General features: G+C 30.4%; 2 protein-coding genes across 2 annotated transcripts; one reads left to right on the plus strand and one right to left on the minus strand.

Annotated features, from left to right (window-relative positions):
- Positions 1-7980: 7980 nt before the first annotated feature.
- LOC105254915 (uncharacterized protein DDB_G0287625) lies at positions 7981-16064 on the plus strand. The gene is made up of 2 exons (XM_011263885.3): positions 7981-9698; positions 15481-16064. The coding sequence occupies exons 1-2, from the start codon at positions 8399-8401 to the stop codon at positions 15708-15710; spliced, it is 1530 nt and encodes a 509-aa protein (XP_011262187.1). The 5' UTR covers positions 7981-8398; the 3' UTR covers positions 15711-16064.
- A 391-nt stretch (positions 16065-16455) lies between these two features.
- On the minus strand, positions 16456-19092 carry LOC105254914 (digestive organ expansion factor homolog). Its single transcript, XM_011263884.3, has 2 exons — positions 18980-19092; positions 16456-18890 (listed from the first exon to the last, which is right to left on the minus strand). The coding sequence occupies exon 2, from the start codon at positions 18865-18867 to the stop codon at positions 16531-16533; it is 2337 nt and encodes a 778-aa protein (XP_011262186.1). The 5' UTR covers positions 18868-18890; positions 18980-19092; the 3' UTR covers positions 16456-16530.
- Between the last annotated feature and the right edge of the window lie 1209 nt (positions 19093-20301).

Here is a 20301-nt window from a genome sequence, read left to right on the forward strand (position 1 = left end):
TTGTGGGTTTAATTTTTACGCAAGTTAATGTATCGATTTCCATCGTTTCATTGTTATGGCTGAAGATTTTTCTTCCACATAGAGGTAATTCTAATTTAATTGACTATAAAGAGATTGAGGCTGCTATTCATCATTATGATAATATACAGTTATTAGAGAAATACGCCGGTTAGAAACCTATCATTGAATGAAATATTATAGTTTATCGATTTACGTATAAAAATCGAATATCTCTCGTTTATTATATTCTCCGTTTATTATATTCTCCGTTTATTATATTCTCCGAAATATAAGAATCGCAGTTTTCTAAAGAAATGATGAAATTAAAATATAGCTTTTCTTTCAAATACATATGTTTTGAAAAAGTTGACTTCTTTCAAATTTTAATTACACATTCTCATCGACCATACTTCGGCTATTTTCGCGGTATTTTTCAAGATTGCTTTTAAAAATCTTTTCGTCGAATAGAATAACGTTTCATTGATTCAGAATAGAGAAATATATGCTCCTTTTATTCTTATCTGAACAATTAAACGCTACTCTTCTTCAAATAAGTTTTCGAATTCACCCCAACAGTGTTGTAATGTACATACCTGAATTTTTTGCACATTCGCGAGAACAATAAAGTTTGCAAAATTTTAACAAAATTTTCGGTAATTTTTAATTGTTCATTTTTTTCTTCTAGCTTAAGGAAACAAAATGATAATAAAATAATTGCAAAAATATAAAATACTCCCTTTTTTAGAAATGTGTTCATTTAAGTTGTCGCGTTTCTTAATGCAAATTTTTGTGGAACATCCTACAATAAATATTTTATTAGAAAAAAATGTTATAGACTGAATTAAAATTGATTGTAATTATATCTGAAAAATTAGGAGATTTATTAAGAAATAGATAAAAATAGTCTACAAGTTTTTAAAAAGAAAATAACAAAAATTTCAATGCCTTTAGATTTATTATTGAAAACAACTATTTTATTATTAGCTTTTATTATAATTCTGTGAAGAAATACTGCATGCTAGAATAGCTTCTCGTTTTATTTTTTGTATGCAACTTCTGAGGTATAGTTATAAACGTACAGGCAAAAATAATAATTGTGCTATATTTAATTAAAATTTAATTCCTATTTATTCAAAATCTAGTTATTTCTACATAAGTAATAACTAGACATTAGCATTATTATATCACAAATTTTATTGCAAATAATATTATTTGTAATATTATTAATTGACTAATTTTTAATTGACTGTGATATTATTTTTAATTGTATTTTTAATTGACTTGGAGGCAGAGTGCTTGCTAGATCTCCGCGGGATGCAATTTAGCGTCACCTACGCGTTGAGAAATTATAAAAATAAATTCGTTTAATGTAACGCGTCACTCTTTGTGATATATAAAAATATATATATTTATAAATATATATATTTGTGATATATAAAAATTTGTAATTAACATCGCGCTGAAAAAGGATCAAAGATGATCCGAAATGTTCGCTTTTTATTATTATAATATGTTTTTAATAAACTAATATTAAAAAAAGAAAGAAATGTTGCTTCTCTGCGCTTCAACTACCGCGCATTGGCTTTTATGCCATTTTCTTTTTGGTTTTTTAATATTATTTGCAATATATTAAATTATAAAATTATTTAATCCTTATTGCTCCATAAATTGATCATATTGATTGCCAATTTCGAATTTAAAAGTACCCAAATTGGTTGAAATTTGAAATTGTTTTTTTTAAATTAATCATAATCTTTGTCAAGTAAACCCGGAACTAAAGGAGTTAAAATCAAAGTAACATACAAAAATTTAATGTATCCCAATTATATAACTCATATATTTTTGTTAACATGTTAATAATAATTTCTGATAATAATGTGCAAATTTTTATTTCAGATATAATTCGTAAATCTTGATTTTAAATATTTACTAATTAGTTGGACTTTTACGACTTCAGTTTTTGAAATATCTTAATCAAAAATTTTTATTAATATGAAATTTTGAATAAGCTCGGTGGCGTATCGCGTTCAATAGAAAATTATATAAAGCATAACTAGACTATAGATATAAAGATATAAACATATAAAGATAGATTCAGTATGAGATGGATATATATTTGTCTCCAGACAAAAAGGGAAAATGCATGCTTAATGTGCTGGAATCTGCTGGATCTATCTTTATATGTCTACAAGCTGGACATTAACGATCACTCTAGTTATAAATAACAGATAATTTCAAGTTGCAAGAAGACGAGAAGAATCTCACGATCAAGCAAACAAATAACGATCCATGAAGGAAAATTCACAACCTACGTAAGCATATTTTTTAGGCCACGTGTATCTCTTTAAATTTCCAGTTCTTTTTTCACAAAACGTAAACATGCCGAAACGATCCATCTACTTGCAACCACCAGACAATCCTTATCGAAGAACCCAACGCGATCTTGAATTTCTATACAATTACTGGAATCGATTGCTCGCCGCGAATCAAAACTATGATATACGTCTTCCGGAATTATTACGAGCTAATCATTTAATGAGACATTTATCCTCTCTGTCTACGAATCACGGATTGAGAGTCAACGTGAGCTTCACCGTTCTTGACGACAGCGATCTCTTGGAACCGCAGGACATGTATACCGAAATGTATCAGTTGTAATACATTCCTTCCTCATAAAACTCTTATTTTCAAATAAAAATTATTTTTCCTTTTTTAAAGAGAAAAATACAGAAAATATTTTAATAAAACGTGAAAAATGATGATAGAATCTCAAATAAAGAAACTACTTATTTATGATTTTTCTTTCCAACTTTTTTCTGCCATTGAATGATTTGATGTAATTTAAATTTTTAATATAAATATCTATTTCATGCAGGAATAATGTGTCGCCTCTTTATACTGAATCTCATAATGGACCCTGTCGATCGCCTTGCAACGCTAATACAGCTAGATATAATAATTTACTTAGGAATTATATAAGGCAAATGAACGAAAATTATGCGGCGATCGAAAGAGAATTGACAAGGGCCAGAATATCGATGCCTCTCGTTGAGTGTGACAGATTCACGGGATGCCAGAATACATTTTACAATCAGGTTCGATTTTACATATTTTATTTCTAATTCAAAGTAAATTATTTTATCATATTAATTTTTCTTATTTCGACTTTTGTAGCGCGCAACGACATATAATTGGAATAAATTTCCTGCTGGAAGTCGAACATGTCCCACAAGGATTCCCTCGGGGTTACGAGAAAAATATGTTAATACGCAGGAAAATAACAATCGTCCAGCTTGTGCATCATTCCAGCACGAATGTTGCATTGCGGATAAAAACGCCGGCTGTTCGGTGAATCAGCAACCAACAAATCAAAAAGAAAATTCATCCAAGGTAATCAATCAATAAATCATAATCATAGATATAAGATATTATGATTACTTTTTTCTTTATATTGTTGTATCGATAATAATTGCATAAATCTGTGTGTATAAAATATTTTGAATTTTTGATATTCATTATATATTCATTATTTTTGATATTCATTTCCTTTCTATATTTGCGATTTCCAATAAAAGCAAAAAAATTAATGATTTTTCAGGGATTTAATGACTTACTAAAAACAACTAAACAACTTAACTTTCAAAGTTCCTCGCAACTTGCTCCTTCCTGCGCAACTGTAAAGAACCTGCAACCAAATAATAACGTTCGTTAATTAAATCTGTTTTGATTAAATCTTGTTTCAAGTTCCAACGATATGGTACAATATACTCATAAGTGCATAAATTTCAACGAATGAAAGATAAGATTATTTCCATTTTCTGAGCTTGCATGACTTTTGCTACGTACTTATATAACTGTTATGATAAGCGACAAATTGATATTGACAACTGCATCACTGAAATCGATAGTAAACGTAATTCTAGTTCCATCCGCTAATCCAACATCTCAAACCTGTGGAAATCGATCTTCTGAAGAAGTAGATAAACTGCACTTTTAGTATATTCGTATCCCGTCGATATTTTTCAAATATTTCTTTTTCTTAATGCATTACCAATTCACGGATTATGTGGATCGCATTATATAGCTATTATATTATAGCTCACAAGCTATAATATCTCGTATTTGTACGATTTCTACGATTTAAAATTAATTCGATTTAACTGCAATCGAATTATCCAGGCTATTGTATGCTGAGTGTCATGTTTATAAATGTAACACCGTTGTATGTTATTTTCGGGAAATGTTTAGTTTCACAGACGCTGCACAGACAAATATTGCGTAAACTATGGCAATTTTTTTACCGATAGACCAAAACGCGCTAACGCCCTCAAAATAGCGAGTAGCAAATAAAATAATCGACTCGTAAAATGTCCGGCTATGTTTAATTGTTGCTCCAACTTGAAAACGCAGCATATTTTATCAGTTATGTAGAGTCTTGTCAGAAAATATAAATCACCGTACAAAACTTTCATATGGCATAGAAACAAAACATACTTTTTTATTGAAAAAATATTCAGCAATTATATATATTTATATGATATTTTTTTCACTCGAAATAGTTATCGCTGACAGCCGAATATAATTTATCTTTGTTTATTCCAACAATCCATCTTTATTCACTCACATTTTCATTATATTTAGATATGCAAATTTATGTTATTTTGTGACAAGATGGATAAATTTATGACACAGCGTATTTCTTTTATTTATTTGAAGATTCTCTGTCTATTTCAAATTTTCAAATTCCATGATAAAGTGCCAATAGATTTCACATTCCAAAGAGTTAATAATAAAGAATTAAGAAAAAAGTTATAAGATTCCCCAAGGTTATAAAATTACCCATCTGCCAGGCAGTAATTTTGGTTTACGATAACATCCGGCGGATCAAACATTATCCAGGCTTTACAGAGCTGCGTGAGGACTGCGTTGGACCTAAACGACAACGCAATGATAAAGCGCCACAGCTCGAAACAGTCGATGGAAGAGTGCCAAAATGTCGATAAAATTATTAACGATGTGGCGAAAGCCTCCCATTCGGCGGAATCACCAAACGTCAAACCCAACGATGACGGCGTCACAATAAATAAAAGCGATAAACAATCGATCGATCCGCAACCGATCAGCTATCAGGGAAATACTCTGCCAGAGTCAAGCTTCGCGACGGATCGAAGCCAACAAGGACGCGGCAGCAAGCGTAAACTGGACGATTTAGAAGATCGATCGACAACGACCGAATTGGATCTAGGAATTAGTAGTCAATGGAATCAATGGAGAATGACTGAAGGAATCAAGCCGCGCATCAAGGATGCGCCGATGATATTCACTCCAGAGAAAAATGCCAGAAACAGAATCAGAAATGGTAGAATGATGGAAGGAAGACCGTTCTCGAGAAGACACGTATCATCGCCGAAATATGCGAGTTTTCTGAGGATGTTTCACAAGGAGGAAGTGGACGAACTTCGTAGTAATTCTTCGCCTCGCAAGGACGACGGTGAAAAATTGCAACGTCGAAGAGGACTTTCCACACAGAGGTATAATATTCAATATGTGGAATATGTAGAATTGTAAAATATAATGTAGAGAGGAAAGAAAAGAAATTTTAAAAGTTTCAAGAATTAAGAGGAGATATTTTCTCTTGTACAATTTTTTTCTTGCTCAAAAACTATGAGAAAATTTTAAAAATTGTTAATAAATATACAGATTATGTTAGGATATACATATAGAATTCTCATATGTATATACAATGGCTTATAAAATTAAGGAATCAAATCTTCAAAATTTTTAGAATTAGAAAGGTATTATATTTTCGAAATATATTTTTTTAAGTTTCATATGTCTTTTAAATTTAAATATTTTTAAAAAAATGTTGATCGTTTAATTTTTATTTTATTTTTTATTTTAAAAATATATGCTTCTTTCTTGTAAAAAGTAGATAAAAATTTGTTTTTATGCTTAATTTATACATACATATATATGTATATATAAAATAAAAAGAAAGATAAGATCAAACATTTTTCTTCCTTGTAAAAAATAGATAAAAACAAATTTTTATCATATAATATATTTCAAAAACATAATATTTTTCTAATTTAAAAAATTATATCTAACCTTTGCAGAATTTTTAATTTATTTCATCATTTTATATGACTGAATAATAAATTATTCTGAATAATAAATTATTCTAATTATTCTTCTAATTTATCAAACATATTTCCAGCACCAGATCAAACGAATCCGATCAAACAAATCCACAAATTGAAAGAAGAATGCCGACCCCGAGAAGCACAGTGCACACGACGTACAATCCCATAATGCACTCATCGGCCACTGATCCTATTTTAGATTCTAGCGGTCTTACAATACAGCTCTTGAGGTATTTAAAATTTACTTAGTTTCTATTTCGTATTCGTTTTTAATTATTTTTGTTTCTCTATTTCCTTCTCAAGATTTATAAACATGTATATCAAAAGCTATTAATGATGAAAAAATGTGGAATGTGAATAATGTGAATAATAATAAAAGTATATGTAAAAAATTATCTTATTAATGGTGAGAGAATATGAATGTATGTACGAATAATAAAAATAACATATGTAAAAAATTATCTTAAATTATATCATTAACATTAATATCCAATATAAAATTTCGCAATCAAAAAAACATAATCCCATTTTAAATAAATCAATAAGATAAAAATAATTATATATATATATATATATATATATATATATATTTTGTTAAATCTCTTTTTTAAAAACTTTATTTAAGATAATTTTTAATTATTTACACAGGCTGGCCGTTTTATTGTACGCGCCCGCGTTGATGCCGGCATTGAATTCGTTGATCGCTCAACAGAATCAGCAGACGCCAGTATCGTCTTCTTCCTTCGAAAGATCCAATGATCTATTGACGCAAATCTTCCGACTACTTCATGAACAACAGTCCATTTCTAATTTGCCGTTTGTTTCGCTCGGATCCGAAAGAGGTTCTCCAACTTTGGCCGCTGAAACGAATACCGAAAGTTCACAGACACATTCCAAACAAAAGGACAAGAATATCTCAATCACTACTGAAAAATCTCCTTTTTCTTTGAAGGAAGAATCTACTTCTGCTGGGATAAGCAGATGGAATTCGAACAATCACGTACAACAGCAGAAGGAAAGAGCTCGAGAAAGGCGATTAACGTCAATGCTAACTGATTCCGATGTGAGATTGAACAGAAACATTTTCGCGATGGAGGACTTGCGGAAGTTCGAAGAATTCCTGAGAACTGGAAAGAAACGTTCGGAAGATGTTCGATCTTTATCCACGAGAAACAAGAACGAGATCGTCATGAAGGAGTACTTTCGGAATTGGCTGCACCGATTGTTGCAGCAACTTAACTCATCGAGTAATAATTTATCCGTGAACGACCAAAAGGCAAAATATTCCGAAGGATCTTCAAACACAGGCGAATCTTCCTTAGAAGAGATAGAAGGACAAGGAAATACGAACCGTTTGATAGTTGAAGAGTCGTCGAAGGACGAAGGGAATATCTTCACCGAATACGAGGAAGAGGATTCCGACGAGCAGAAATCGTTTACTTCAGCTACGAGTACAAACTCTTCGAGATCGCTGCAGCTTAAACAGAACGACGTGAGGAAGGCAGAATCACGAAATGAAAATCCACAAGATTAATGCAACTTCCGGCAATAAACATACCGCGCCTACACTTGGAATTAAAAATTGACATAATAATAAACGTGTATACTTCAAATATATCTTCGGCGACGAAACGAATAGCCACAGATCATTCGTAAAATAAGCTCTTATAAATCACTTGAAAACAATAAACAATAAATCCTTGTTAAGACACGGGATAAGCATGAACCATGTGGCAGGTTCGTGAGGACGCTTGCGCGTCTGTAGCCAAACACGTGGACGTAAACGTCGCAAGCCAAGCTTTTCCGCAGCGCGCCAAGAGCTTGCAGTCGTGCGTATCATCGCTACCGGAACGTTTCTTCTTGATCGGTGATCCCTTTCTTTCGCGTTCACCCCTGTATCTATTTATGTGTGTCTGCGAGTGTTTGGAATAATAAACAATCAAACCATTACCGAACCAGAAACGAAAGAGAACGCTAAAATAAACGATAAATAACAAAGTCTGTTTTCTTGTATATAACTATGAATGGCAGATGAGAAAAAACGCGTAGAATCATTGAAAGACGCCTCGTCTCGTGTGCGAATAATTCATTTAAAAAATTGAAAAATGTTAAAAAATTTTGAAAAGAAAATCTTATCGCAATAAGCAGCGAGGAGAAAAATTTTTTCTCTAGAATGCGAGACAACGCAGAGTCATGTGTGATTGAGGAAATCAAGAAAATACCTAAAATTTTCGCGTTAACTCGCAGAGGCTGAGATGAGCATGGAGGGGAGCAGCGGTGAAGTAAACCCGCAGGATGCAACTGCATCGGATGTCCAGGTGGATGCGCTGTCGAAAGACACGAATGCGGAGATTTATGAAAATCGCGGACCTAAGAAAATTATTCGCGTGGTCACCGTGATGGCCTACCTGATCTCAGTGAGTTTCGTAGCTATCCTCTTAAGCGCCTATTATATATTTTTATGGGAGCCACCGAATCCGAGATTGATAGAGCGAGGAAGATTGCGGGCGGATCCGCAGATGCAATATCTGATCGCCACCATACCTTCAGAGAAGACGGATTTGAAGAAGAAAGGCAATGACTTTCTGCAAACTGAAGTAAACCGCGAGTACAAACCTTTTGTGAGTCGCATAGCGTACGATGGGGATAATCCCAAGATTAATTCTCAGAACAAGAAACAGGAAAAGCTGAACGCGATGTTGCCGAAATTAAGAGATTTGCTTGTGGAAACTCACGCTCAGAACCGAGATAAGTCGAAACATGAAACGATCATTTCTAGCATATCCAATAATTCGTCTGTCAAAATAGAAAAGATGCTCAACTCAACAAAAATAAAAGCGAAAAATTCGAGCGAATTGCATGAAAACACTACCAAAGAAAAAACTGGAAATAGTAATATTGATCCTCCAGAAGTTACAGAAAATACAGATCCTGTAAATATGTTGAATATTGAAAATACATCAACAGCTGCAACTGTACCTGAAAATAAAACAAAACAGAAACATTTCAACGAAAGATCCGATGCCAATTTAATTGTCAATCACGAGAAAGACAATCGCAATTACCAGAAGAAAAATAATATCACCAAACTGTATCCTGTTAAATCCAGTGATGCGAAAATACAACGATACTATACTAACGATATTATAAATGGCAGTAACTATCGCGCTCTTGAACGCAACAATTCTTTCAAAGCGGACGAAAAATTTTCAAAAATCGATATTCTCGACGATGTAAAGAAGCTGAAACAAGATAAATCTGATGATCACCAGTTGATTAATGACAATCGAAAAAACGATACAAACAATGTATACACGAGCACTACATCAAAAAAATACACTAACGATCTCACGAATCATCTTCTGTCTATAAACGTCAGTGATAATAATTCAATAAATTTTAGGCGAAATTATCCTTCGAGTAACCACACCGAAGAAATTGCGCGTAATGAAGCATCGACCATGTCATCATTTTACGACTCGGAATACATCCATAACGATTCAGGATCCCATCAGCCATTGGAATACTCGACTATTGTAACAAGAAATTCCGAAGGTGAGAGAATTCGCGTGGATTTGCCAGCTTTTCTTGTGGCACCGAGATAAACACGGTGGGATAAAGACGTGCTCGTGTGATTAAACAACGAGAATTACGTCATACTCGTGGTTTTCCTCACATGCTTCCAAATTCATGATGTTTCTTTGCTTATTCATGAATCATCAGATGCATGGTTCTACTAATAATAACAATAAATGTACACCCCTTAAGAATAAATTGGCAAATATAAATAAAAGAATAAATGGAACTTTAAATTATCGATTCGTATTTATATTGCAATTTATTAGATTTGTAATTCAAAAGACGAAGAATTATACGAATTAATGCTCTCGCATCTGCTGCAGTTTATATTCTCGCTATCCTCATCAAACTATAATGTTGTTTGTTCAACTAAACACAAACGAAGTTTTTTTTATTGCTTTTAAATTTTCAAATCCACATGGACTTAATTCTACTTAGACTCGCAATATTATTAATATTTCTTCAAATTTATTTATATTATTATTATTATTTTATATTATTATTGCGTTATTATTAAGGCAATAATAATATAAAATAATAATAATAATAATATTACAAGTGTAAATTATGCTTTTGTCATATTTATATAAATAAATTTAATCAACTAATTTTGCGCATTTTCTGCTTTTTCTATATTTGCTGCATTATGATTATAAATATAAATTATACTTTTGTGACATTTATGTAAATTAATTTAATCAACTGCTTTCGCGTCTTTTTCTATATTTGCTGCATTGCGCGATATACTAGTATAAAACAATATATATATATACACATAAGATATTACTATAAATATAAATAAAATATTAGAAAACTTGTACTTAAATATTAGAAATATTTTGTTTTTTATAACGCAAATATATTTTTGTTTAATTGAAGAAAAAATAAATTTTAATAAAATAAGTATATATATTCAATTAAGAAAATAATTTTTCGATTAAAAAAGAAAGAAATATTCTGAATATGACAGATAGGAAACAATGATTAAAGCCTTAGAAATAAGTCGATGGATCGGTATACGATGATTATCCGCACTGTGTAATAAGTGAACAGGGTCAGGTCGATCTATTATATGGTTTCCTTGACATTACATCACACTTAACTCATGAATATCATTAATTCCAAATATTGCAATCATCAAATGACTATGAGTTATGACAAATGAGCTATTAATTTATCTTCACGAAGAAACTAATGAAACAAAAATTTATCAAGAATAAATTGGTAATAAATCCAACATAAATTTACTTTTACTTTGACTATTATAAAAAATAAACAAAAATTTCGATTTAACAAATAAATTCCGTTCAATAAATATCAATAAAATATTTGAATTTTAAATAAGAGAGAGATATATAAAATTCATAAAATATATGAATTATGTTAATAGATAATTTGCATAAAAATAAAAAACTTTTTGTGAATTAAATCCTGAAAATATAAATAAAAATAAAATCAAAAGAATTTTATTTTTACTTATTATTTATTTAACGAGCTTTCTGATATAACATTTTATAGAAACATATTTTTCTTTCGATAGATTGTAAAGAATACTCTATATAATTTAACAGACTCTATAACTTTCTTCCCGAATCTTTAGTCGTTTATAAGGCGTATTTTCTTGGTTATAAGAAACTTATACCAAGAGATTGAATAGTGCCTTGTTTGCTAAAGAAAAGATCGAGGGGTTACGTTATGACATTCTATTGAAACAAAGGAGTGCCAGTTTTTATAGGATAAGTAAAGCGATAAAGTTGCGTCGATCCTTTCTTAAAACGAAATTGCTTAGCAGGACACTCTATGATCCCTATTTAATTCTCGTTACATTTAATCCTATTTCGAGGCTATACTATATCTCACTGATAAAATATTTTATTTGGCTTCTCTAATTTTCATTCGTACTTTTATTTGGTCAGCGACTTTAAAAAAAAATTTTAATTCTTCTATAATATAAATTACATGAATTTTGCAAGCTTTTTATAATACTATTTTTAAAGAATTAATTATATTTTCTATTGTTTTTTTAATTATAAAATCAAAAATAGAAAAAGTAAAATAATCGTAATTTATATATATATATATATATATATATATATATAAACAAATTAGAAATATAATAAAAATAAACTATAAGATTAAAAGATAAAGCGAAAATAACTAATAATTCAAAATCATTTAAATTTCCATTTAAAATCTTGATTTTATATTCATAAATAATATAAATACATTTTATAAACATATAATTACTACAATTAAAGAATTAGATTAGAGATTCATGTGATATACAAATTAAATTAAATTAAACAAAGAGCTAAGAATCAAATGCTGAAATTAGTGCGTAAATGTAATTATTGCATATGTATAGAGCGCAAAGTACAAATGTAATTACAAAAATTCGCAAAAAATTAAGTAAGTAATTTGTCCGATACTCTTCTACTCAAAATTTCTTATAAATAAAAAAAAAAGAAAATATTTTCTTCTCTTAAACAATTAAAAAAACTTTCCTTGTGTCGAGAAAAAACGCTCGTTTACGACACATATCAAAGATACCAAATTATGTACGATCAATAGCTATAAAATCCGGCAACAAAATCCGCCGAAAGGAAAAGTTTTTTCGACCTTTTCATGGACTGAATATGCACAGGACATTAGCAACGTAAGCGGCTTACTTTTTGCGGAATAAAATTATAAACTTTTCTATGTATTTGAAATCATATTTGAACAAATCGTGTACGCAACTAAATAATTGTATTATAATTTCTTTTTGTATCTTTGACAATGTTTTTATCATGCGACTTTAATTTATATACAATTTTCTTCTTTTTTTGATTTATAAGAAATTTCGATTAAATGTAACATTGATAAGGATCTAAAATAGATCGAAATATCTGTTGATAAACTACTTGCTTAATTTTTTGTGAATTTTTGTACTTTGATTTATACTTTATGCTCTATATGTGCAATAATTACATTTACGCACTAATTTCAGCGTTTGATTCTTAGCTCTTTGCTTAAGTTTGATACAATTATATTTGATATAATTATTAGTTTAAAGAAGAATATGTAGAAATAGACATAGATTAATAATATATATAAGTTTCATTAAATATTTATCATTAAATATATTACTTAAGATTGTTTCAATACATACAAACATGACATTTTAAAAAAATATCGATAATGCTTTCAAAAAAGCACGTAACCACTCATTCGTAGAGGCAACATCTGCAATGATGCAATTTCGTACGTCAATAAATTCGTACTTTTATTAGCTACGTTTCCTAGAATTTGTAAAATGATCTTGAGGATTAAAATGTCAGTTCAAGAAAAACATAAAGGTCAAAGTAATGTCAATTTGACATGAAATTTACGTTATATTTTGCTCAATGTGACGTCAATATGACATCAAATAACTTTTAATTACTTTGATTTTGTTCTCTTTAGAAATCAGCAGCATTTTCGAATAAAAGAATATAAATCTGGAAAGAACTTAGCTATTTTCTATGTAGTTTCTATTTTTACATAAAACTAACAAAAAGCGTCTCTTATAATATAAATATAAAAAGATTCTTCTCTATATATATAACAAATGTTTCTAATAATTTTCTCCTTTGAAAAAGCGTCATGAAAACTGTGTGAATATATGCAACGATATATTTTTTATTTCGGAAATTAAAATCATTGATATAAAACCGATACTTAAACTAATTCTTCTATTTTATATAGATGTATCAATAAATAAAATAAAAGATATAACAAAATATAATATAAAGCAGGACAAATCTATCTCGATACAAGTGTAATGGCCTTTCAAGTTTATTAGCCTCTGAATGCTGGCATGAGAAACGAAAGCTCTCGGTGGGTCAAGGTTCTAGAGCTTGCGCACTGGATACAGCTTTTCCGTGCACATATTAGTAGTGGTGAATTTTTTATATTCGCGATACAGACGGCGAGATATGGCTATCCACGAGATCAACGTTCAGAAATAGCCAGCGAAAAACGCGTATTTAGTTGCCTGGAGAAGACGGGTGAGCTCTCTCCACATCTGGTCTATCGATTTCGAATGTGCGAGTCGACCTTCTCCGCAAGATTCTGGGGCTTGCGAGTAAAACTCCTCTCGAGAAGACACGCCCTTTCGCATCTTTAAAACAGTCCTTATTCGTAATGTGATCAAAGAACATTCGAAATAACAGATCCTTATATCGAAGTTTGGGAAAGACGAGAGAGCGGACCGAAGATGAAAAACATGTGCGAATAAAATGCGCCGAAAATATAAATGCGCAGTTTAGTGATGTGTTTAACGTTGAGGTACGTCCACTTGTGATTGAAATATCATAGAAAAGAAAATTAATGAATTCAAGAAAATTCGAGAATATATAGTTAGAACTTATGTTGCCACATATATATGTATAGTATTGTTTTTTTAAATATATTTGTTAAAAAATATTTAAAAACTCATGAAAGAAAAATAGGAGTTAATTTCTAGCGTTTGGATTAAAATTTATTTATCTCTTCGTGCGAGAATTCTTTTTCGAATTAGCAGTCGATTATAATTAATAGGTAATTAATAAGTCTTGTAAACACGTCTTAAAGACGCTTGAGATTTCGAAATTTTCCGAAAAAAATCTGTGTTTCTCGGAAATTGAACAATTTTAGCGTCAGGTGGATCGCTTATTTTTCAGCGTTGAAAGAGAGCCTGTCCTCTGCCATACAATATCCCTAAAAATCGTAAATCGAAAATACAATTGATACAAAAAATGAGCGCCCACAATGTGATGGCCAGCATCGGTCGCACTTTGGGTAGTCGCGATAGCAAGCCACCGGCGCCCAACGAGGTACGTTTTGCTGGTGAAGAACGAAAGGATAAACTCTACGAGCCCAAGCATAAGCAAAAGCTGGTGCGAGTGTTGACAGTAGTCGCATATGTCATATTCGTTAGCATGGCTGCCATACTGCTCTCTCTGTACTATACCTTTGTCTGGAATCCCAAAGAGCAGGTCAGGAAACCGAGGATCGGGAAGTCGGAGTGTCCTAAACTTCCTCTCCTCGACTCTCTCACGATTCCGCCGATTTTCAATGGTAACGGCATTAATCAAGAAGACGTATTTGTGCTCATAAAATCATGAAAATGTTTTTCTCGAGAAGATTAAAAGATAAACGCCAATTTTACGCTAATGCAACGAATAATACTAACTTTAATTCTACAAAACAATAATTTTGTACATTAGAAATAAATCCTAAGAATATTTTAAAGATTTTATGCTGCACAAATTTTTTATATAAAATTATAAAAAATCTGCGCTATAAAAATTTCATACGAGATAAATATGCGATAGAATTCTGCAAATAATTTTGCAATTTTTCCAATAATTTTAACTCGACAAAGTAACAATTTTACAATTAGAAATAAATCCTGAAAATATTTCAAAAGTTTTGTGTTATACAATTTTTTGATGTAAAATTATAAAAATTTACGTTATATAAAAATTTCATATAAGATAAATGTCATCTGATATTAATCTTGTGATATAATATAATACAAATAATCAATAATGTCAAAATTTAAAATATTTATATTGTAACATAAATGAAAATTTTGTATTATAAAAATATACTATGAACGTTTTAAATTCTATCTAAATATATGCAAAATTTAAAAGATGTATAAGTAAATTTCTGAATTTTTCTATTATTGACAAATATATGTATGTAGCTTTAATGACACTAATAATCTAATATTATCTAATTCTTTTTACAGAGACACAAATCGAAAGGTTGATTGCAAAATTTACAACAGTAAATAATAAACAGCCGGAGGAAATGGATATATCGACTACGCAACAACAGAAAGGCCTTTTGGAAATTTTGACGGAAACCACGGATATCGAGGAAACGTCTGTTGAGCTTACGTCGATATCGACAGCACGAGATTATCGCAACAATTTCACTACCACTGTAAACATTGACAATGATAATAGCATCACATAAACGAATATTAGATTTTTTATACTTTCTAACTTAAACGTGAAAATATAAGCTAAAAAAATCAAACTAGTAATCGTTAATAGATTAATATCTATTACTATATTCATTGAAATGCGATTTTCCTACTCTAAGGATAGAGAATGTTAGAGAAGTCGCATCGATTTAAATTTGCCAAATGACAAATCTTATAGAAATTAAAGCCATTCTTCAAGGTACTAATATAGAAGTTAGTAAGTTAAATATAGACATGTCGATAGAAATATTAGTTATATGAAAGATATTGTTGATAAAATCAACAATAAATAAAATTATAAACAAGATGCATGTATTTCAATATGTTTTATAGAATATCTCTGTGCATAGAATCATCTCTGTTATGAATTAAGTTTAATTTTATGTTAATTGCTTAATAAAGTAGTTAGATATAGTTAATATAATATAATTACGTAAATGTAAATTTTTGTAAAAGTTTATTTTTCCAAATTTTTGTGTATCTTGAAAAGTACTAAGAAAATATTTTTGTATCGTATTAATACTATATATAAAAAATAGCAAAAAATAGTATAATTAAAAAATAGAAATTTATTATAATTCTACAAATTTATTGTCGCAATTGAAATTCGTTCAATGTCTCATATAAGTTTTATATGATTAATAAAGACTATTCAATTAAAAAAAATAATTATTTAACATTTAGAAATTATTTGCTTTATTTTATTTACATAGTACTAGCTTAGCTACATAAAATTAACATTATTTCAGGCAATTAAATAGATAATTGTTTATAGTTAACCCGTCATATTTATATGAACGCACCAAAATTTCAGCATTTTATTGTATGTATTTTAGATTCAGATGTTATCATTTCGGAGGCTCTACTCTGGCCCACAATTTGAGCAAGCGAAATGGCATCGAATTTATTATAAATAACGGTTACCGACATATTGAACTCTGTGCCAGAGCGCGGATTCTGATAAAATCTATCCATTAAATTACACATTTCGTTATAAAAGTGCGGATAAGTGGGCAACTGATAAAATATGAGGTGGCGAATACCTTTCACCCTCGTTCTTCGCCAAAAGTGCCAACGTTCTGTGTAAAGGAGAAAATGCGCGTCGCTATGGAAGAACATATCCCTTGCTCGAGCAACTTTTCGGTCCTCGGTATACTCACAGATTTGCGCGAAACTCAATTTCTCTTTCATCATGCGATTCCGTACATATATAAAATCGAAATAAGATGGAAAATAGATCAATGTGTGATTATATATGGGATCCATGTATCGTGGCAGCACCTCTTTCAGGAAAAACTCCAACCTGTTGTCGACAGCTTGAATAAGATCGGACGCCTCGAATCTATGGAACACCTGCGGAATTTTGACAGTCACCTTGTGAATCGAACCCGGCTCAATTCGATTCGCCACCTTCACTTTGCCTGCGTAGTTGAGGCATTTCCTTATCAGTAACGTATTTACATGCGGCAGCTCGATACTGGAAAAGATCAATGTCTGTCTATAATATTTGCTCCAGCCATTCACGCACCAACTTCTGAGGCGAGAATAATCAATGTCGTGAGATTTTTCAGGTTGCAGATGCAAATAATCCAATATTTGATACAGGTGATCCCAATTCTGCATAAGAACGACATCAATTTGGTCTATGATTAGCAATTCTATGGATGAAAGAAAATCGTAGTCTCTTTCTGCCTCTCCTTCTGCACCTATCACCCTTCTAAGACCCAATGGTGAGCCAATTATAATATCAGAGGAGTAAAAATTCGTGTATAATTTCAAAGTCTTCTTGGTGATAGCCATACCTATCTTAAACTTGTCATCAACATTTCCTTGTAGAGTCATTTCATAATCTTTTGGTTTAGGATTCTTCTTAGGTATCGCTAATTCGTTTCCAGTAAAATCTTCCATGAATCGCAGCTTATTAATGACAGAGCCACCTTTATCCTCTCCAAATAAAATCGAGATAAACATCTCGACTATTTTCAAGCAAGAATGTTTAAATGGCACTATTATAAGCACTTTGGGCCTGACTAAACCATGATCTCTATATTCATCTGGAATTTGTCCCATTCCATCAAAATTGGACTTGGCTAACTTTGCATTATGATGCAATATTTTTGTTCGAGTCTTCAGAACATGATTAATTACATGCAAACAATAAACAAATCGTATCTGATCAGCGTTCGAAAATGTTCTTTCAGGATAATACAAATCTTGATAATTATTTATCACTGAAAATAACTCTCTTTGAAGAGGAGTTAAAGGTGCAGAATCTTTTTCAATATTATTCTTTATGTTATGATAATTAGCTTTGGTTAAATTATTCTGAATTTGTGATTTTATATGCAATTTATTCCAATCAATGCTTTCAATTAAATTTGGAACTTTACCATAATTTGTGTATTGTTTATCCTCATCATCTAGAAGCTTTTTGATTTTTATTGGCTTATCTTTTGAATTACTATTAGGTTTTGGAATCTGACATATTAAATTTCCAAGCGTGGGCCATTCCAATGTTATAATCTCCGTAACCTGTGGTGTTACAGAAACCGCTTTAAACAGTTCATCATCCATGTCATTGCGCAAATGTAAAGAGAACGGATCTCTCAAATGACCAGCATCTTCCTGAGCAGTCTCAGCATCTTCGTAATTGTCCTCCTTCATATCATTTGTATTCTCTTTAATCTTACCGTTATCATAAGATTCATCCGTTTCAGATTCTCCACTCTCTTCTTCAAATTCTTTCTTTTCAATTATATTTCTTTCCTTCCTCTTTTTCTTCTTTCTTTCTGTGCTCTTTTCACTTTCATCCTGTTTATTATTATCTTCATCTTCACTATCTGAACTGGTTACAACTGGTTTCTTTAGCTTTTCCAGTAAATTTTCATAATTGGGGAATTGGGACATAAGGAGCAATTCAGAATCAATTTCTTCTTCTTCGGAACTATCGATTTCTTTAAGTCGCTGACGTGCCTTTTCTTCCTCCACAATTCGCCTGCGAGCTTCAATCTCCTCATTTTTTGCTTCACGCTCTTTGACATAAGAAGCTTTTCTATATTCAAACTTGCCCTTTTTTTGCTTTGGTCGACTTCGCGCGTTTTCGTCAAATTTTCTTTTTTTACCGTGAAATCGTTTTCTTGGTGCCATTAAAATAATAATCCTAGTTCAATCTATAAACATAAATTACTATTAATAAAAAATGTTCAAATAAGATAACTACTTGTAATTAATTTAAAACATAATTAAACTCATAGCTTACATTTATATATTTTTTGTCATTGAATTAATTAAATTTTTCACTCAATTGCATAGTAAGAAAACGATGTAATAAACAATTTACCTAACCTAACCTAACCTTTACCTAATTTTTAATTATTGACTTAAATAATAATTGAGTTATGTACTCGAAATATATAAATTATCAAAATAATTAGATTTTAATAAATCTACTACTAATCTATTTATCTAATTAATAAATTATGCACTTATGAATGATTAACCACGTGTTTCTTGTATATATTCTGTTACACGCATACTTATAAAATACTGATGCGACAGAGGGTCTGTTCTTTTTAGCTGCACTGCTGCACTAGTGCAATAAGTTAGAAAGAGACAAACATACTTTCTTTCACTCTAACTAATTGCACTAGTGCAGCAGTGCAGCTAAAAAGAACAGACCCAGAGAGAAGACTGAAAGGTGTCATGGCCCGCTTTTAGGTGATCCCTGAAAGCGATACGCCCTCTGTTAATCTAAAAAACGTGGACATGAACTACAAAGCCAAAGTCCACGAAAGTTCTCAGAGAGTAACATATATGTGCACAATTTCTGATTCTGTTCCGTGCTATATAAAAAATGCCTGTAGTACACGAAATGCCTATGTACATGAAATGCCATCAGTGCTGTATAGCAAAACGCATATGTATATAAATATAAATAAAATTTAATTTTAATTTTTTAAATAAATTTTGTGGTCCTCTCTTTCTCCCTTTCTCTCTCTCTCTCTACACATACACAAATAAACACACACACATATAATAAATATATGTATATATAGTATAACGCTACAACTTTATTCTGAAATATCTGCGTTATGTTTAGAAATATATATATATATATATATATATATATATATATATATATATATTCAATTTAAAACATTACATGAAATACACGCGCTGGAATTACATATATATATTCTATGTGTACATAAATACAGATATATTATCTCTTTTCGAAAGATATGTTAACATTGAAAAATTTAAATATAATATATATTTAATTAATTGATTCATATCTATTTATGTCGTATCACAAAGTAAGAAGTTAAAATTTGACTTCAATCCCGAAAAATACTGTGATCTTCCAATGTAATGTTCAAAGATAAAATAAATATTTTTCTATACATTCAATGTCATATTTATATATATTTTTTTTACAAAAAAACAAAATGTCTGTTGTGGAATAAAAACCTTTTTAACCGTATTTCTATAAATCTTTTTAATTAGCAGTAAAATGATCTTTGATATTTATCAATCATTTTTTTTAATTATTTAAAAATGTAATTATTAATACATGTATAG

The sequence above is a fragment of the Camponotus floridanus genome, unplaced genomic scaffold (assembly GCF_003227725.1).
Source record: "Camponotus floridanus strain SB8 unplaced genomic scaffold, Cflo_v7.5 scaffold23, whole genome shotgun sequence".
Lineage (NCBI taxonomy): Eukaryota > Metazoa > Arthropoda > Insecta > Hymenoptera > Formicidae > Camponotus > Camponotus floridanus.

What these genes read in the sequence shown, in the direction of transcription:
- LOC105254914 (XM_011263884.3), bottom strand. Translation starts at nt 18,867, where the DNA reads ATGGCACCAAGAAAACGATTTCACGGTAAAAAAAGAAAATTTGACGAA.
- LOC105254915 (XM_011263885.3), top strand. Translation starts at nt 8,399, where the DNA reads ATGAGCATGGAGGGGAGCAGCGGTGAAGTAAACCCGCAGGATGCAACT. An exon ending in TGTAACAAGAAATTCCGAAG is followed by an intron (nt 9,699 to 15,480) that starts GTGAGAGAATTC and finishes TTCTTTTTACAG; the next exon opens with AGACACAAATCGAAAGGTTG.